Here is a 21,790-nt window from a genome sequence, read left to right on the forward strand (position 1 = left end):
ACTACATCTCACTATTGCAAAACTTTCACATACACAAACAAGATATGCCAAAAGACTAGTTCAGTGGTTTACAAAATACAAGAATGTCTCTGTTAAGTCACTATGACAGAGTAAAAACAAAATTGAAGTGCTATTTTAACATTTTGTCGGGTAAAATATGTGTAAATTAATCAAAAAATAGCTTACAGAGCAGAATTTACATGCCCGCATACATTTCTTTAGGAAGAGGCAGGCACTCAAGAAAACTAAACAAAGAAATGCAACTCAAATCCAAGAGGTGTGACGTCACTGCCCCTGCCCCCTTTTTCAAGGATTTGGACTCTGATTGGTCAGAACATAGAGTGCCGCCTCTCCTATTGGCTAACGGTGCTGCCACTCACTCAGAGTCCCGCCCGTCCAGTGTTCCGCTGCGTCGGGACGAGAGGACGCAAACGAAGTGTGAAACGAATCTTCTGACAGGATAAAAGTTCATGCTGGAGTTTTCAAAAATCTCAGAGGGACACATGAAGGTAAGAAGACGAACGGAAAACGGGTTCATGTCGATGCGGAACCGAATGCGACGCTTTTACCGTGTTTTTTTTTTTTTTTTTTTTTTTTTTTTTTTTTTACAACGTCTTGACAGTTTGAGTCCAAAAGAAAAAGGAAAAAAAAGATGTGAAGGTGGTGGGGGCCAAGGCCGCACCGTCTGGACCGCATCTGCATTTACTGACAGCGTTTAGTCTCATATATTTAAAAGTTGTCTTTTTTTTTTTTTTACCTTATATTTTATTTGTGAAGACCAAAAACCCCCTAGTGTCACATTTTCAGTCTGACGCAGTTTTATCCGCAGTTCAGTGTTTATTGTCTACAATTTAACTCCTGTTTCTGTTCATTCAACTCTCAAAAGTTTAATTTTAGAGTTTAACTCTGAGTGATTCAGTGACCCACACAAAAATCAGGTTGGCTAACAAATCCTATTTAGACTGCAGACATGCTGCATCTGCTCTGACATCCTGCTGACAACAATAAGGAAATTCACAAACATCCCAGAGATTATCCTCAATTTACCCCCACATGTAGGTTTGGGAGGCAAAAAAGCTTTCACAGTGTATTCATGCAGATATTTACACCCCCAGCCCCCCAGAAACCATCTGGAAGAGGAAGAGAGGGAAAAACCTCTGAAATGGAATCAATATATTTACATATTGACCAGACCAGTTGACCCAAAAGCTGCCCTGAGAGTAAGAAAAGTGGATTAATTTGGGATTAAAGTCTAATTTCCACTACTTTTCACACATTAAAAGTTGCTACCCACAAACAAATTCCAATTTGAGCAGAAAGAGCTGCTGTGTGTTTTTTAATAAGTTTACAGCGTTACCGACCAGGCACTGGACTGACCGGGATTAAAACAAACACGGATAAAGGGATTATGGATGAGGCCTTTCCTGGTCGGAAGTGGAGCAACGGGAGGAACGTGTGGGAATATTTGTATTTCCCATGCTATCTCTTTCTGTGTGTGTGTGTGTGTGTGTGTGTGTGTGTGTGTGTGTGTGTATACCCTGATGATTACCTGCTCCAGCTTGTGGAGTATAAATATTTTCTGCACTATAAGGCACACCTTCAATGAATAGCCCATTTTAAAACGGTTTTTATATAAAGTGCACTGGATTATAAGGCGTACTGTCAGTTTTTGAGAAAATTAAAGGATTGTAGGTGTGACTTATAGTGTGAAAAGTACTGTCAGTCTAATAAAATCAATCCAAACAGGAAGGATGACACAAGAAGGCTCCTGCCTGGCCGTAAATGTCGTCAGAGAGAGCTGGAGCTCTCCTCCCTGTGATTACAGAGCTCTGTGAAATTAGCGAGCGAGCCTGTGAAACCAAAAAAACCAGAGGTGGTGTGACAGCTGCTGTTTGGTTAGCGTTTTACCCCTGTGGTTCAGCCACAGGGGTAAAACGAGCGCTGGTGTTGGCCGTCCCTCTGCAGCAGGACGCTGCTGCTGGGAGGATCAGGCTGTCGGTGCGATTCCCTTTCTCACGTCTGCACACATCTCCGCACAAAGTCAAAGTCAGCTTTATTGTCTAGTGTAACATGTATGCACGGCATATAGTACAGATGAAACTGTAGTCCTCTTTGACCCACGGTCAACAGGCAGAACAACAGGCAGTACAACACAGGCAGAACAGGCAGTACGACACAGGCAGTACAACAGATAGTAAAACACAGGCAGAACAGGTAGTACAACAGGCAGAACAACGCAGGAAGAACAACAGGAAGTACAACAGGTAGTATAACACAGGCAGTAGAACAGACAGTACAGCACAAAGTATGAGAAGAAACACAAAGGGATGGTTAACATCTCTAAACACTCTGTAATCCTGTAGGGGAAGGGACGTGTATATAATAGTAATAATAATAATAATAACAATAACAATAACAATAACATTATTATTATTATTATTATTATTATTATTATTATTATTATTATTATTATAATAACAATAAGTGTCACAGTCTGTTTTGCAGCATAACTTCCTGCACCATCACATTCATATCTATCTGCTGAAGAGGATTTTGAGATATTCTAGCTGTGGGCTTAGTGTTCCGGTTGGCCCTGGGGTCTCATTATGCAACCAGTGCTTTCAGAGATCAGCCCCCCCCCCCAACCCCCCCGGAATGACTTCATGATGTGGTAAGTTGTGTTGGCTGCAGAGCGTTCAGACTGAATACCAGCTCAGGTGTGGATCAGGACGTTTTTGCGCCTCAGCCACATTAAAGGAATACCTCGATGATTAACCCTGCAGTCATTATGTGGTGTTCAGCGGTGAGGCGGCACCCGTGTACTCCTGACACGGGATGATTCAGGTGTGTTTGGTGTGTGAACATCAGCACATTTGATCTCATTTCAAAGAGAGGCCCTCATGCATTCATATGGAGTGCGGTTGGATGTTGGAGTTGTGGACAACACTGTGACTGAGAGCAGAACCGACACCGCTGTGAGATTAAAGTGCAGAGATGCTGCACAGAAACCACATCTTAATTTCCACTGCAAAATAAATAACTGTAAGTGTAGCAGTTATGAATAAAACTGGTATAATTTTCAAAATTGCATGCATGCATGAGATTAGTAAGTTTTCGCTGGAGGTGTTTAAAGCAGTGGAGTTGTGCGCTAGGTACTGACTGTCTCCTATTCAGTGTGTGATACATGACAGCCCCGATCACCGTGTCATCTTGAGGTGTCGGCATGTTTGCCTCACCTCACCGAGGTCAAATACGTGAGCCCACGAGGTCACCAGGAGCATTTTTGACAGAGAATATCAAAAATAACTGAATTGTAGATTAAGATTCCATCATGAGTCTCTCTGACGCGAGGCTGCTAATGTAGGTCACTGTATAATGTTCAGAAAAGCAAGGCACAGACATAGTAAAGTACAGGAAAGATGGAATTATTCAAAAAATGACAGAAAGTATGTATCTGTTCTCCATGAAACCAGCATTTTTGAACTGGTGAGGCTGATTTGTGCAGTTTGTTACAGTTGTCCAAAGTCCAAATGCTCAACACTCAAAAGGCTAAAGATACATTCTGGAGGCTTACCTCTAGGGGTCTGGAATATAAATGAGCTCAACCCAGTGTGAGTGATCTACCCTGGCCCACTCTGATCCCCTCACATCACCTCGCAGCGCTTTAACAGTCGGTGACAGCGTGCGTTTGGGTGTTTATAAATGAATTAAAAATGTCCTTGGCAGAGCAGAAGCAACATAAGGCCAGGCAGTTTGCTCCATTATCGGTACAGAAGAGAGTAGGTATTATGGCTTTAGTGGGTGACATTACATCACACCTAAATGACCTCAACTCAAAATTACAAGGCAAAAACCAGCGTGCATGATTCAGAAGCAGCTGTCTGGTGTCTCCAGAGGACGTTTTCAGGAGGACTGGACAAATTTTCCAGCATGAAACAAGTTCTCTCTGTCTTTCTCTCTTTTCCTTGCCCTGTTTCTACCCCCAGTATATTTTTTTCTTTTCCCGGTCAAGGCGGATGACCGCACTGCAGAGTCTGGGTCCTCTCCGGAGTTTCTTCCTCAATGAAGGAGTTTTTCCCCGCCACCATCGCTTTTGCTTGCTCTGTAGGGTTCTATTGGGTTTCTTTGTCTATTTAAGTGCTTCGAAATGTCTGATGATGTGATTAAGCGCTATATAAATAAATGTTGATTGATTGATTAATTTCTTCCAGCTTCAAAGCGGTGACGTATTGTAATTGTCAGTGTTGGTGTGTTCGCCCGTTCGTTCGTCCGTTAGTTAGTCCACCAAATATCTTCCCTGTGGATAAGATGGAAAGACAAAGGGAGAAGACCAGTTTAAGACCATACATCAATGTATGCACTAGCTTTGATCTATGGTTTTATGCACATTGGCACTAGTCTTTGCACTAGTCAGGTACTGCAGTCTTTGATTGCATTGTTGGTAATGAGAGAGATGTCACATGATCAGCGTGACAACATGGAGCCTCGGAGGGCAGCTTGCTCTTCACCTCCAGCGTCCATTTCTGGTCATAAATGTCGTTTATATATAGTTGGAGACAAACCAGATGTCTGTACATTGAGCTTACCGATGTGCTTACCCATGATGCATTGGGAGAGGATCATACGCTGATATTTAGAAGAGGATCTTACATTGATGAGATGTGGTTTTCTTTTAACAGTGACAGTTTGCGCTTTTTGAGACCATTGTTAAACTCGGTCTCAAAAAGCACATTGCTTGGAGCACTTTATGTTTTTATGAACAATAATTTGTCGGTAGTGTAAATTCATAGATGAAGAGTTTATTGTATTTTTATTTGGTGTTTGATGATGAAGCACACGGATGCCTTCAGGGCCGTATTTGTAGGTAAACCATTCAGTTCTCGACAGGGGAGGGGGTTTGATTTACTGGACCTCTTGCAGTTTATATTGCTTCAGAGTTATGGTTAGGTGTATTGTAAGTCATTAAATGACATATTTTCTTTGAAAGTAGTCTGGTGTTGCAGATAATGTGGAGTTTGTGCACACAGCATCTTAGAACTACAGCTGAAGTAACTTATCTGGTTTGTGAAGAAAAGTGTACGTTTTGTACTTTGGCACAAAATACCTCCGTCTTGTAAGATAATAACTACATGTCCTTGCGAGGCTCCGACATCAGCGGGCCAGATCAGATAGAGCAGACGACTGTTTGAATGCCTGATTTGAAGAAACTGGAGAAGTTGGGATGTTGTTTTTCAAGATGAAATTAAATGGTTGGGTAGTTTTTGTGGGGAAGCAGATTTACAGGCTTAGTATTGCACATTTTTTTTCACAGAGGTAACAATAAGTCATCTAACTTCTCTTTCATGGTTTGTCCTCACAGTCCAAGCTGAACATGGAGAGTTTGACCAAACAGGAGCTGCTGATGCTCTTCAGCATCCTAGAGGGAGAGCTGGAGGCTCGGGACCTGGTCATCGACGCCCTCAAGGTACCGCTAACGTAGCTGTTAACGTTATTATAGAGCTGAAGTGATGTCTGCACTAAATCTGTCTAATAACCAACACTCACTCCAGCCAGGGATGAAAGTGACTGTTTGGGAAAAAAACTTTCAAACAGCTGCTGCAGATTGCATCTTTTGCGACTCACTGAAAAACATATATATTACAAACAAAAATGGTGGTTTTCAGAGAAAAGATTTGGCTGCAGCTAATGTTTGAAAGGCTTTTGTGAATATTTTTGTTCTTTTTGTTTGGCTTCAACAACTAATCACAGCTACAGCTCTCCATCTATGAACCAACCAACCAACGTCTTTTAAAGTAAAACATGAGGTTGTTCAGCACCGACCTGCGTGGGTTGGATATGGTTTCCTGTTGGAAATAAGGTGAATTAGGATCTGGCAACAAACTGAAAAATCTGCTAATATATTTAAGACTTAATCTAATCAACCTTTATTGATGGTGGCCATTTCCTGCCAAAAAAAAAAGAGTCCTGTATGTGAAAACAACTACGCCATGTGTCTGTAAAGCTAATATTCCTCTGGATATATGCAATTTCCTGGGAGCAAACTACTGTCTGCCTCTGGAATTGTTTCATAAACCATCCTCCAATTTAATGAATAGATTCATCCTAAAGCTTCTGAATATAAATTCAATTTTAAAAAGGCACAATGTAGAGAGTACACACACACACACGGGTCTTTGTCGGGTGGTGTTCTGCAGGATCCATACTAGAGTTTTCACTCCAGTATTTTTATTTTTGTGACATTAGGACAATTTGTTGATTTAATAAATCAACTGTAAACTTCTTTAAGCAGCTGTCACCATGATGCTGTTAATAACCCACAAATTCATCTGGTTCCATTCATTCATTTGGATTATTAAGCGAACCTCGACAGAACAAGAGTGTCTCCAGAAATCATGACCTGGATAATTCAAATCGCAGAACCAAGAGAAAATAACCGTCATTTATTTACCTTCATTTCCCCTGTGTTTGAACCCACAAGTCACTTTAATCATCTTCATCTTCTCTGAAACCCATGAAGTCGTCTTCTTCAGTGTCGGAGTTAACAGCCTCAGAAGCGCTTCATTTTTTATTAATGCGCTGATTTATGCCGTTATTTAATCCATTTGGGCAAAATTATAAAATAGTATCACACTTATTTCACTGACACGCGACACCCACCAGTATTTGTATTTGTAAACCATCCATAGCTGCCAAGCTACCTCAAGATTGGATTTTAGAACATTTTCTGAAGCCTAACTCAAAGGAGAGTTAGTGTTTATTATCCTGTCCTCACGTGGACTCTGAGTTCTTTACAATTAGATCCTCTCATTGTTGTGATGCAGTTTAGACATACTAGCCGCACCTTTGTATTAGCTGCAAAATCTAGGAAAAAGTAGTGACTTATAGTCCAGAAAATACAGTATTTAAACATTCCTGCTCGCCTTATTCACATTCTACATATTTGCGTCGGGGTGCTGTTCACCCTCCTGGTGTAAAATGCACCGTTGAAGTGTAGTGAAAAGGCCTCCAAACCTGAACACAGCCGTCTGGGTCTGCTGTGTTGTGTCTGGACCGCATTCCTCCGTCTCTCCTGGGATCTGGCCATCTAAGGCAAGAAGAGCTGCAGCGCTCTGTGTCTGATTCAATGTGAGCGAGAGTAGGAGTGAACAAATAAACATCGACCTTTACTGGTTACTCCGGTGTGTGTGTGTGTGTGGGGGGGGGGGTACATATGGCTGTGCTTCTTTAATGGCTCCAGTGGCACCAACTGGTAACCCATTTAGGTCTAGGATTGGATCAATGCTGCAGTGTTAACTCTGTAAGGGGGCTTTAATTAAGGATACAACCACCAACCTCCAGGGCCTTAATTTTAGGGGGGGTAAGTGAAAACTGATATCTAGAGGTAAACTTGTTTCCTCTCTGCAGGACACAGTTTTTTCAAGGTGAAGCGTGACTTTCAGCCTCCTTTTCGTCTCTTCTTTTAAGGATGTGGTGATGTGGGGTCTTGGGACTTGTGCTTACATGACTGAAGTTTGTTGTCAGCATGTTTTGTCTGTTAGTGCATCATCTGGATGCAGACTGAACAAGAACCAAGGCAGTCATAAATTGCAACATCCCGTGACACCCCTGAATTGAAAATTTTACCCAGACCTACTTACATGTTTGATTTGGCAAAAGTTTTACGTCGGATGCCCTTCCTGACACAACACTCTGTATTTACCCGTGCTTGGGACTGGCACAATAAGACACTGGCTTGTGCCCTTTTGCGGCGTATCTTGTGGCTACTTGCATAGGTCAAAGATCAAAGCTAGTGCTTTGACCTACTTTCATAGATCAAAACAGTCTTTGATCTGGCCTTCTGGCCTTCTCCCTCATCTTTCTATCCTATCTAGTTCCTGAGTGTAAAAGAGTTTAAATTTGACCTTGACCTACTTTTCTCAAGGGCACCATCTCATCTCCATCCCCTTTGCTGCCTGGGTGATGTGATGTGCTTTTTGTTTCATCTTTCCATCTACAACGGTTGTGAAGATATTTGGTGGACCAACAGACCAACGCTGACCATTACAATACTTCACCGCTTTGAAGCGGGACGTAAAAATCTTGACAACTATTGGATGCGTTGATAAAGAATGTAGACATCTATGATCCTCAAAGTGTTTACAGGATTTTAAGTCTAACACCTACAGTAGGGCAAGGTTTTGCCTCTACAGCCTCTGGATGGATTGTCCACGTTGTTTGTACCAACATTCATTATCGTTACCCTTTTTAATCATTAATCCTGCCCTCAAAATGAATTAGAATCCCTCTGGTGATCCATCAGGCTGCACCATTAAATCAAAATTTTATCATGTCCACCACTTTGGATCTTGACCAACTACCTGCAAATGTAATCATCCTCGGCGCCCTCTGACGTGCTCGCTCATGCCGGTCTTAAGTGACATGTCACAGCAACTTTGAGCGTCATGAGAGAAATGTTCAGCTCAGGCATCGATCTTTGGTTCTGGCTCTGCTTCAGCTCATCTGGTTAAAAGCCTGGGAGCTGGCTGGTCGTCACGTGCCCCCTCCATCGTCACAGCTTTAGCACTTTAACATTCTTATTCGCGATTTTCTGTAGGGTAGAGTGAGTACAGGATGTGAAGTTAATGTTGTGTTGTATTTGTTTTCTATAGAGCCCTATTTTTAATTATGCAGAACTATCACTGGCATTCCAACCATCCGCTGCATTCCCCCCCCCCTTGTGACTCACGGCTGCAGCTGCTCGTCTGTGGCTTTTAGGAGGAAGTTAGTTTCTGGCAATGCTCGTCTTTGGCACACAATGTCCTGCAGTGATCCAGTTGTCCGTTCGGTTTGGGAAAAGGCATGTGTCTCTAATATAAATGGGAACTCAGATATATAAATGAGCCTTTCATTCACTGTTGAGGTGGACCAGACTGTCCAAAATGAATGTTCTTCAAACAGACTCACCTTGTGTTCTCTTTGGTAATGGGAATAATTTTCCTTTTGCAGGGAACATTGTCAGGCATGTGCACGAGCATATCTCAGGATATTCAGCAATTTTATTATCTCAGAAATAGAGACCATAGGCTTTCATATATCACTCTCCATCAGCGCACACACACTGCACGGGTTCAAGCATGTGTCAGCAAAAGACGAGCTGAATTGGAATCGTTGAAGCCGCGGCACAAAGACGGCTTTCCAAGCAAAAAAGCACAGATTGCCAAGAATTTGAGCCAACAGTCAAGGAATAAAGCTGATGAGCCATACAATGAAGTTATGGGAGAGAGTAGTGGAAGCTAGACTAAGGGCAGAAGTGAGCATTTGTGAGCAGCAGTATGGTTTCATGCCAAAAAAGAGTACCACAGATGCAGTATTTGCTCTGAGGATGTTGATAGAGAAGTACAGAGAAGGCCAGAGGGAGCTGCATTGTGTTTTTGTAGATCTAGAGAAAGCTTATGACAGGGTGCCCAGAGAGGAACTGTGGTATTGTATGAGGAAGTCTGGAGTGGCAGAGAAGTATGTTAGAGCAGTGCAGGACATGTATGAGGACTGTAAGACAGTGGTGAGGTGTGCTGTAGGTGTGACAGAGGAGTTCAAGGTGGAGGTGGGACTACATCAGGGATCAGCTCTGAGCCCCTTCTTGTTCGCTATGGTGATGGACAGGCTGACAGACGAGGTTAGACAGGAATCACCATGGACTATGATGTTTGCAGATGACATTGTGATCTGCGGTGAGAGCAGGGAACAGGTGGAGGAGAAGCTAGAGAGGTGGAGGTTTGTCCTGGAAAGGAGAGGAATGAAGGTTAGCCGCAGTAAGACAGAGTACATGTGTGTGAATGAGAGGGACCCAAGTGGAAGAGTGAGGCTACAGGGAGAAGAGATCAAGAAGGTGGAGGATTTTAAGTACTTAGGGTCAACAGTCCAGAGCAATGGAGAGTGTGGAAAAGAGGTGAAGAAGCGTGTACAGGCAGGATGGAACGGGTGGAGGAAAGTGTCAGGTGTGATGTGTGATAGAAGAGTATCAGCTAAAATGAAAGGAAAGGTGTACAAAACTGTGGTGAGACCAGCGATGTTGTTTGGTCTAGAGACAGTGTCACTGAAGAAAAGACAGGAGAAAGAGCTGGAGGTAGCAGAGATGAAGATGCTGAGGTTCTCTCTGGGAGTGACCAGGAAGGATAGGATCAGGAATGAGTACATCAGAGGGACAGCACATGTTAGAGGTTTTGGAGATAAAGTCAGAGAGGCCAGACTGAGATGGTTTGGACATGTCCAGAGGAGAGATAGTGAATATATTGGTAGAAGGATGCTGAGTTTTGAACCGCCAGGCAGGAGGCCTAGAGGAAGACCAAAGAGGAGGTTTATGGATGTAATGAGGGAAGACATGAAGATAGTTGGTGTGAGTGAAGAGGATTCAAAGGACAGGGCTAGATGGAGGAAATTGATTCGCTGTGGCGACCCCTGAAGGGAAAAGCCGAAAGGAAAAGAAGAAGAAGTCAAAATCAAGAATAATGGAGGGAGACCATGATGCATAGCACACATGCTTTAAATGTTTATGAGCACTGCACATTTTTACTTTGATGTAATGATTAAGTTTTCCTAGATTTGGGTGTTAGGCGTCAGAAATTGTTCAAACTCGTGACCTTTATTCACTTTCTTCACTCATTCAACGTCTTTCCTTTTGCTTTCTGGCACGAAACTTTTGTGTATGCATTGAAAGACCTTGAGTCCGCGGGCCGGATGCGGCCCACCTCCACATTTGGTACGTCCCCTTGAACTTCTTCTTTTCCTTTCGGCTTTTCCCTTCAGGGGTCGCCACAGCGAATCAATTTCCTCCATCTAACCCTGTCCTTTGAATCCTCTTCTCTCACACCAACTACCTTCATGTCTTCCCTCATTACATCCATAAACCTCCTCTTTGGTCTTCCTCTAGGCCTCCTGCCTGGCAGTTCAAAACTCAGCATCCTTCTACCAATATATTCACTATCTGTCCTCTGGACATGTCCAAACCATCTCAGTCTGGCCTCTCTGACTTTATCTCCAGAACCTCTAACATGTGCTGTCCCTCTGATGTACTCATTCCTGATCCTATCCATCCTGGTCACTCCCAGAGAGAACCTCAGCATCTTCATCTCTGATTACGTACGGCCCCTTGAACAGTACCCGAAAAACACCCTGGTTATTATCTATTTCATGAATTAATCTCATAAATTAATTTCATAAATTGTCTGTTAAAGCGCTTTGAAATGTCTGCTGATGTGATTAAGCGCTTTATAAATAAAGATTGATTGATAGTGTTCTTTATTTCATTAAAGCATTATTTATTTCACGATTTTTTTTTCTGTTAAGATCCCAGAAAGAGTTATTAATATTTGGTTATGTGTGGCTTTCTGGAAGACAATAAATGTGGATATTTAAGCACCCCTGTGATCGTCATGGTTATTTTTTTGTTACAAACTGACCCCGGCCCCCCCATCAGAGAAGGAAAAGTTATGTGGCCGCTGGTTTGGAAGGAAACAGAATTCAAAGGCCAGTTATCCAGTTATAAATAAATGTTTACACTGAATAAATAAGAAGACTGCCACCAAAGTGGAACAATACACACATCTGTTTTGCTTGTTTGATCAATGAAACTCCTCACCAAGAAATCTTGGATCCACCACTTTCCCTTAACTCTGACTTCCTGCCTGGTACATTCTGCTCCTGTCCACAAATGTACATAAAAATCAGGGTTTTTTTCATGATCCTGCTCATAAACCAACAAACCACCCACTGAGCCATTAAACTAACAAATGGAACAAATGGACACAGGTGAAAACAATTACAAAGCATTTCCCTAGGAATGAGTAGCGGCTTCCAAATAAAGCGCCGCAGCCATAAAAGTCAGACTGAATATATATCCTCAGAGTACGTAGGGCGGCAGGAGAGGAAAACCTGATTCACGTTTATTGAATCTCAGACCGTAACACTGACAGATCAGAACAGACCGTTATTGAGAGGAAGCAGAATGGACTGAAGGCCGAGTCTGAGACAGATCTCTCTCTATAGAGAGAAAACTATTTTCGGTTCTATTTTCTGCCTTATTGGGAAAATATTGTAAAAAGAATTTCTACACAGTTTTTTATTCCAGCTTTTCTTCCTGTTTATTTGATCCACAACGGAGGGGATCAAACTTTGGCAGCCAATCATGTTGAAGGTGTTGATCATAAAGCTAAAACAAAGCATATTCAATGGAGTTTACATATAGAATTAATTGATTAGACCTGTTGTCTAGATGTGGAGTTGGTGTGATGAACTCTGATGCAGCTCCCATGAAGCATTTCTCTTGAAACGGCCCGGGGGCCAAATGTGGCCCGCCACATCCTTTAATGTGGCCCACGAGAGCATAAAAAGGTCAGAGTGTCTAATAAAAATAGGTCAAAAGTGTTCTATGACCAGAAAATACATTTACCACTACGCAGTAATTCAGCACATTTTAACTCTGAAAATTTTTTTTGAACAAAGTTAACGTCCTAACTTGTGTCTGATGTTATTTTTCTTTATTGATTGATAGTTTGATCCTTGATTTATGGAGTTCTGTGGGTTTAATAACCTGACGAATTAAAAGGATTTATGTTAGAACAGAGAAACAAACAAACATGTTTTTTCTGTCTAACTGTAATGTTTGGAACTAGAATCAGTCAGAAATTCAGTTATTTAACATTAAGGAGTAGTTACATTTAGTTACATTACACTGAGTTACATTTAGTTACATTTATTAGTTACATTAAGGAGTAGTTACATTTAGTTACATTACACTGAGTTACATTTAGTTACATTTATTAGTTACATTAAGGAGTAGTTACATTTAGTTACATTACACTGAGTTACATTTAGTTACATTTATTAGTTACATTAAGGAGTAGTTACATTAAGTTACATTACACTGAGTTACATTTAGTTACATTTATTAGTTACATTAAGGAGTAGTTACATTTAGTTACATTACACTGAGTTACATTTAGTTACATTTATTAGTTACATTAAGGAGTAGTTACATTTAGTTACATTACACTGAGTTACATTTAGTTACATTTATTAGTTACATTAAGGAGTAGTTACATTTAGTTACATTACACTGAGTTACATTTAGTTACATTTATTAGTTACATGTGGACCTTTGAGGGAAGCCATTATACTGATGTGGCCCTCAGTGAAAATGAGTTTGACCCCTCCCAGTGGGGTTGATGGTTCAGTATTCCAGTGCTCACACTCAGCACGTGAACGCTCTTTAACAAAACGAAGGTACCGATGCTCTGCCGTTTGCTACAGTGCTCTCGACTGCTCTTCAAACCTCTGGATTATCGCTGACGTCAGTGGTCGGGGGCTCTGTCGTCACCCTGCCGGAGAGGATACTGTTCTCTAATCTCTTGATCCTCTTTTGTTGAAATGTCGCTAAGACACATCGCCGGCTCTCTTCACAGCCTGACTCCTCTCTCCCCCCACTTTGTGTCTGTGTCTTCAGCTCCATTCAGGCTCACAGTTATCTGCCCCTCCTGAAATGTCTTGCTGCCTTTTGTCAGGAGTTAAACTGTTAAACCGGAGCAGCGGTCCTGCTAAAGATGCGTCGACACATCGTCACCACCGTCGCTTCTCTCTCTTGTATTTCTGGTTTACTCTCATCTTTCATGTGGTGTTCATGTGACCATTACAGCATAAGAGATGGCAAACACAGTGATGGGGAGGCAGGGTTTGATTTCCTGTTGAAATGGGAGAGAAATGTCAGCAACATTTATTATTAAAATTGTCAGAATGCATCATAAGTTTAAAATTAGATGGTAGTTTTTGTGTGTGGATATATACATATATATATATATATATACAGGTAGTCGCCGACTTACGACCTATGCAACTTACGACCGACCGACTTTATGACCACAATGTCCGGGTAGGGCGGGGCATTCCCTCCAGCCACAGTACTCACGCTCTGAGGCTCCCGCGCTCTCTCCAGTCCCCACGGCGCACACACGCTGTTCAGTCACACAGAGATCAGCAGCCCAGCCCACTACTGATGTTTCCAAACGTGACGTTGGAAACGTTTGTACAAAGCCTGAATAGACCAATCAGTTCTAATGCTAAAATTTCATGCTATTTAACCTTCAGCTCACAAACACACTAATGATTAAGTGATTGATTATTGTCTCCTGCTCTCAGGCCCAGCATAAAGAGCTGTTCCTCCAAGAGCGCTACGGCCGCTACAACCTCAGCGACCCCTTCCTGGCCCTGCAGAGGGACGGCGAGGCGATGGGGGGCCAAAACAAGAACCCGGGTTGTTCCTCCCCGACCTCCAACCCTTTGGTGGTTCTCAAACTGGTGGTGAGCCACTGCAGGCGGATGCAGGAGAAGATGCTGGCCCAGCTGGCTGCAGCAGAGAGCCGGCACAGAAGGGTGGGGGCAGATGTGTGGCTTTTTAATGAGGAGAGGCAGAATTTAGTGCTTCCCTTTTTGCCTCAGGACTGGAAAATATGAAAGAAAACGTGAACAGAGAGGGCAACTAGTGAGGATATTTTTTTGTCAATACAAGTATATAAAAACCTGCTGGCAATGAAATGTCAGTTTAGAAACATTCAGGCTACTTATCCGTTCAGAGATTAAAAAAAATCTTTTTTCCTCATGTTTTTTTTAGGATTAGCTCAATATCAAATTAAAAACAGTGCTGCTTAAGCATGAACTAATTTGGAAAGACACACACACACACACACACACACACACACACACACACACACACACACACACACACACACACACACACACACACACACACGGAGACACAGTGGTGCTCATGCAAACTTAATCCCCAGAGACGTCCAGAATTAACAAAAAGGGAAAGTTCAGTGTCTGAATGCATAATTTAAAAAAAAAAATTTAATTAAATTTAAATTTAATTTAAATTTTTTTAAAAATGTAATTAAAAAAGTGAAAGTTCAGTGTCTGAATGCATAAAATAATTAAACCATTTGTTAAGCCAAGACTTATGTGAGGCAGAAAATCAATATTTTTAAGTACAGTGAAAAAATTGTCACAAAGTAAATGTCATTAAGACCATTTTGACATTCAAAGGGTTCTGTAATATTTTAATTGCACTTGCACTCATTCCTGTCTCTTTGTCTCCGCCTTGTGGTTCCTACAGGTCATTGCAGATCTAGAGGAGGAGAAGAGGAGGCACGCTGAGGACACGGCTGAGGGAGATGACGTCACTTACATTCTGGAGAAGGAGAAGGAGCGCCTACAACAACAGGTACTATATAATCCAGATCGATGAGGGGTTGATGTGTGGTTAACGGCGTTTCCTGCCTCACGCCACTTGTTTTTGGTGTTTTATTTGCAGCTGGAGTTCGAGCGGAGCCAAGTCAGGCGCTTGGAAAAAGAACAACGGCGGATTTCGGACCAACTGGAGGAGGAACGGGCTCAACACAAACAGCTCTCCTGCGCTTTGGCCAAAGAGTGCAAGTGGGCGAGCGCCAGGGCCCTGGAGGAGGGTCACCGTCTGACGGAACAGGGCCGCAAACTGGACAAGGTAGCAGCACTTTATTCCTGTTTGTGGCTGTAATGTCAGATGTGGTTGTAACGCCTGTGGTCTGGGTGAACACACAGGAAAAGGAGGCTTGTCTGGCCCTGAAAAAGGAGCTGGAAGAGGAGAAGAGGAGAACTTTGAGGATGGAGGCGAGGGTGGAGGAGCAGCTGGCTGAGTTCGACACGGAGCGGGAGCAGCTCCGCTCACGCCTGAAGAAGGAGGAGGCGCACTGCTGTCAACTACAGCAACAGGTGTGAACACACACAAACACAAAGTTATTCCTTCAGTTCGAAACTCTGAAGTCATTTGATCGACTTAACCTAGAATATAATTTACCTGTACAGGACTTCTATATCAAGTTTTACAACTACGTCGTTATCTCTTAAAACATAAGGAATGGGAAAACATTTGATTTGTTTACTGAGAATACGACTACTGGTAGCAAAGAAATGTGTGACGGCTGCTTGGCTGGACCAACACCCCCCCAAGAAGAACATAATGGAACAATATGGAAAAAATCACTGCAAAATTACAACTGAAAACAGAAATTTCTGTTAAGATGGACACCGGTTATGAAAGTTATACAACTCTACGTATGAATGTACATGGATATATATGCGTACATAAGAAGGATATAAAAGTATATGTATACAGATATATAAAAATATTTTTTTTAAATTATTTTAAATGATTATTTTTATACAATTTAATCTATAACATTATGCTACCTGATTTTTAATTTGTATTATCATTTATGTGTGAATCTCCCTGTTTTTGGTTTGATTGTTGAATAAAAACTTAAAAAGGAAACAAAACCATCAGTTCGCTGTTTGACAGTCTATTTGTGATCAGGTGGAGAACCTAAAGACGAAGCTGGAGGAGGTCAGTCTGGTGAGGGACGGGGGGGGGGGACGCTGCGACGCCGCTGGAGGCGCAGAGGAAGGAGCGGGCGACGACATGTTCACCAGGAAAACCGGCAGCGGACGCCGTCAAGGAGGGGGGCGTCGTAGAAGATGGAAACCAGCAACCCGTGCAGAGGGTGAACGGTCACCACAGTCCGATGGAGACCAACGGGCACCACGTTCAGGCCGACACCCCCCCGGAGAACCCCTGCCTCCTGAACGGGAACGATAGCGCTCTGGTTCATCAGACTCTCACATCGTTCCCGCCGTCCTCCCCCAGTCTGACCAAACGCCCCACGGGCAGCTCGACCCCCGCCGGCAGCTACCCCTCCCCCTACCAGGCTGGGATCCACCAGCGCTTCCACGCCGCACGCCACAAATTCCAGGGCGCCGTCGAACCGGAGGCCCCGCCGCCTCCCCCCTCGCCGAAGGACAGCTCCCCCGTGATGAACAGCCCCTCCCTAGAGCCCCCCAGTCCGGTGAAGCAGATGGCCCGGAGCACCGTCACTGAGGTCCTGTCCCGCTTCACCACCGTCCAGCAGAGCGGCGCCGTCAAGCTGGCGGCGCTCAACAACTCCCCCTTCGGCACGGACTACCGCAGCCTGACTGCCCCCCCCTCCCCCGTCATCGGACGGGCCACCAGAGTCCCTCCCCAGGGAACCAGATCCCCCACCATCCACAGGGTGGACCGGGGCAACCCTCCGCCCATCCCCCCCAAAAAGCCCGGCCTGGCCCAGGCCCCTCCCTCCCCCGCCACCGCGCCAAGGTCAGCGGGTCATTTCACCGAGGGTCACCTGTCAGGCAGCTGTGGGCTCACCTCCAGTCAGGAGGGGGTCAAAGAACTGGACGTGGTGGTGTCATCCAATTAAAAACACGTCAGCGACTTGATCGATCGATCGATTTGTCAATACAGTATTTTCTGCACTACAAGGCGCGCTGGATTATAAGGCACAGCTCGAATTACAACGACATTATGTCCATTAAATTAAGGATTATAAAGCGCATCTTCAATTTTAATCCAGTTTCCACATATAAAGTGCACTGGATTATAAGGCCCACCAAAAATTCCACAAAAATTATACCCATTAAATTATGGATTATAAAACACATCTTCAATTTTAATCAGGGTTCCATTTATAAAGCACACTGGATTATACGGCGCACTGTATTTGAGAAATTGAAAGGCTTTTAGGAGCGCCTTATAGTGCGGAAAATAGTGTAAATTACTTGTGATTAATCGCTGCTCTGCTTGTGACATGATGGCGTGATCCGTGTCTTAGAACCACAGTTCAGACGTTTTTGTACAGGACAGGATTTCTACGTATTTGAACAGAGGTCCCTTTAAAACGGTTACACTCGTATTTATTAGATGTTCACAGTCAGTCTGAGATGCGGCGGTCCGCGGGCTAATGCTAATGCTAATGAGCAGCTACATGTGCTTTCAGATCCGCCCACGCCGTACGTTGGGCTGCAGTTACAGGGTTAAGCCTTTTATGGTGTCATGTTTTCAAAAAATACAAATGAATTATCATGTCAAGAGGACAGCCCCCCCCCCCCTCAATACTTTATTATAAGTATACCACATTTTATTACAACATACTCTGATCATCAGACTGAATATAATAAAGTAGTTCTTGACTGTTGTGCACTCATATGTACACTGTTGATTGTTTTTATTTTTATATAAATGTTGTTTAGTAATTATCCTGTGACTCTCTTTATATAACAGATAATCTAATCCAGTCGGTGTTGTACTGGGATGTGTTCATATATTACTTTAATGATGCGTTGTTAATGATAATTAAATTCATGATATGATATACAGGCATCGTTGTGTAATATCTTGGTTATGATTAACAATTCTGATGAATTTCTTCTCTGGCATTTATAAGAAATCACTTTGAAACAAGATGATCATATTTTGTAGTCCTCATGGCTTTGATTTATATCCTGAAGCAGCTGCCATGTTCTCCTCTGTTTATGCTTATCGGTTCATTTACAGCATTATATGGCTGGAAATTCACAGATTTAATAAATCACAAACATTGCCATGTATTCATCTCTGTGTTTTTGCTCTCATGAGTACTTTGTCTCCGCATTGCAGTGATATAAACATCGATACCAGTCTGGTGGGGGACGTAGGGCTGCAGCGAACCAAACATTTTCACCATCAATTATGTTTTCAGTACTTGTTCTGTTTCAACAAATAAAATCAAGGATATTAAATTACATTTTATATTTAAAAACATACAATTGAAGGTATCAGTTTGTTATTTCTGCTAAAAATAGTCTTTCCATTTTTTTTCTGTTGATCTGCTTTATTACTAGATTAATCCTAGTACCTAGTTTAGTGGCATCCAACTAAATGATATCACTACAAAAAGTTCTTCATAAGGTTAAGTAAATTTCGTGTGCGTGTCTTTATTTATTAATGCATTTTTATAGACATGTTACTTGTCAGACTGAGCAGTGAGGATCTGTGTGGTTTTGTGTTGTTGCTGTTGTACTTACAATGACTGTCCTCTAGAGGTCAGTAGTTGGTCAGGAGCCCATCGATAGATTGGAAATGAGAAGGTCCATGAGTTATAATGATGACCAATCACTGCTGTGATAGGAGACAACCCATTGGTCTTTTTTATAACGTCCAAAAGATTGAAAGAACATGCTTATGATAGCTGGGAACTGCATCAATAATAGCAATTTAAAATCTTATATTTTAAACTGAATATGATCATGAATCTGAAAATATCTTAAACTCAATTCTGTGTGCAACATTTAACAGACTAACTCAATGTATATACATAAGGTACTAAGTACTATATTCTATCATTATTCTACTATTCAGAGTCACTGACACAAATTGTATTTATGTATGCATGTTTCATATTTCTGTATTTATGCAAAGGTGTCCTCGATTGTGTGAAAGTAGATATATAATTCAATAAACTCAACTAAAAGCTCTGAAATGTACTTGTAAAAGTAAAATGCAACCTTTATCTCTACTATTTTATATACTGTATCCATTACTGTCATTTACAAACAGACATTGTAAACATTTTATTTATATGGATGACCATTCTGTAAAACACTAAGAAAAGAAGAAAAATTGAGTGGATAGAAAGAAAAATAACATTGAGTCTTTGTCATTTCTGGCCTGATTTGCTTGTTTTATGTACGTCGTCTTGCGTGATATTTTGTCTTTTCCAATTATGTTGAAATTAGTCTTGATTCGCACGATGGTGAAAAATAATCTAAAAACAATGATTAAATGAAAATGAAAGGGTTAAAAACTGCAGACATTTGTGTAAAAAATGTACAGACTGCAAACAAAAAGTGGTAAAAGTAGTGAATTTTCAAGCACAAATACTTTATTTCCCAGACTATAAAACGCACTGGATTACAGGGCTGTCGGTTTTTGAGAAAATTAAAGTCTTTTAGGTGCGCCTTATCGTGCAGAAAATACTGCACTTACAAACTCTACTCAAGTATGGTTAAATGTATTTGTACTTTATTACTTCTCATTATGTATTTATCCATTCCTTTACCAGGATAGTCCCATTGGGATTACATATCACTGGATTATCTGGATGCTAAAAAGACGCAGTTTTCTCTTGAATTGCAATGATAAGTAATGAAACTGTCATGCAACTGATGTGAAAAAGTAGGTGGGGGGGGGGGGTCATTTGTTTCAAAAGATCAGACAACACACACACAAGTTTGACACAGCTCTGCAATCTAACACCAACTATAAATAGTGTGTGACATGCTGGCGTGGGGGCGGGGCACGTACATGTGATTGGCTGTCAATCAGGCTAAATCTCCCTCCTGATTGTGGGAGGGGTTCGCTGGTTAACAGGATGAGCCACCTCCCCTGATTAACATTCCAGAGCTGGACAGCAGGGCAGCATCCAAACCCAGCGCGGGAACGCCCAGTCCCCCCCCCAGCAAAGCCCCGTCTCTCTCTCAGCCCCCATAAACACCAGCTCAGGCTGATGAGCTGTGAGGGGCCCCCTCCTCCCGATTCACCTCCATCACGGCTGATCAGCTCCACTGCGGGACGCTGCTGGAGTCCATAGGAGACTGAACAGTGTGTTATATAAGAAATCCTTAAACTGTTGGTTTATAATGAAATAAGTGTCACAATCGATTTATTTTTGGGGGGGTTTGCTTGGGTAGTAATAAGGCCTCACTTTCAAAATGTCACTGTTTCAAACTGCATTGACCTGATCAGCAAAACTCTGAGCTCAGGCTTAAGGTGGCATAAGGATGAAGAGCTTTGCTTTAAAAAAAAAAAAAAAAAAAATTATATATATATATATATATATATATATATATATATATATATATAAAATTTATTTATTTTTATACATACATATATATGTATAAATATATGTGTGTGTATACACACACACACACACACACACACACACACACACACACACACGTTTAGAAATTAATCTCAGTGTCATAGATTATCTTAATCTTAGTGTCATAGATTACATTCTGTGTGTCCAACACCAGAAAGTTGCCAAACTATATTTCCCAGGTGTGGACATGAAAAATCCTCAGAGATCTGTACTTCATGGCTCTGGTGCGTGACAACACACACACACACAAACACACACACACACACACACACACACACACACACACACACACACACACACACACACACACATGGCTTTGGTGTTATACATGAATGAGATCACAAAAGCGAGGTCAAGGACGTGGAACCTGTCACGTGTTCTAACATAAATTTATGACTTTCTTATTTCAGACCCATCATGGACAGAATACAGGACACCCATCACTTATCTGGTCTGGACCAGTGAGGACTTTCTCACCTAACTGGTCCCACTATGATTTTGTGATCACAGTGATCCACACACTCATCCACAGTGTGTCTCATAGAGCTCCTCTCTTTCTTATGATCTTTACATCTTTTTATTTCTTCCTTTTCTTCCCCTCTTCTCTGTCCAAAATTAGCCAAAACCATGAGATGGGCCGAGAATAGGAGCCCCCCCCCCGGCTCCCGGCCCCCACTCTGAGCCTCTGTCAGACCACAGCAGGAGCTGGCTCAGACGGTGGTAGAGCGAGGGCCGAATGACGGATGTTATCGCCGCCGTCACCTGCTCCCTGTAAAGCAATTTGTTATAGAGTTGTCACCGTAAAATCCACAGCGGGTCCAGGGTCAAAGAAAGACGGGGTCACGTGTAGCGCCGGTCCGAGTGTCGCTCCAAACTCAGACGTGACATAACCAAAGGACAAACAGCTGGGATGTGTGAGTGTTCAGTCCCTGTGTGTGTGTGTGTGTGTGTGTGTGTGTGTGTGTGTGTGTGTGTGTGTGTGTGTGTGTGTGTGT

General features: G+C 42.4%; 1 protein-coding gene across 1 annotated transcript; it reads left to right on the forward strand.

Annotated features, from left to right (window-relative positions):
* Positions 1-378: 378 nt before the first annotated feature.
* cttnbp2nla (CTTNBP2 N-terminal like a) lies at positions 379-19,450 on the forward strand. The gene is given in 8 exon segments (XM_068314301.1): positions 379-509; positions 5,360-5,464; positions 14,167-14,400; positions 15,143-15,250; positions 15,341-15,529; positions 15,607-15,777; positions 16,379-16,420; positions 16,422-19,450. Coding segments are annotated over 8 exon segments (1,764 nt in total). The 5' UTR covers positions 379-470; the 3' UTR covers positions 17,298-19,450.
* The last annotated feature ends 2,340 nt before the right edge of the window (positions 19,451-21,790 follow it).

Source organism: Antennarius striatus, chromosome 5, assembly GCF_040054535.1.
Source record: "Antennarius striatus isolate MH-2024 chromosome 5, ASM4005453v1, whole genome shotgun sequence".
Lineage (NCBI taxonomy): Eukaryota > Metazoa > Chordata > Actinopteri > Lophiiformes > Antennariidae > Antennarius > Antennarius striatus.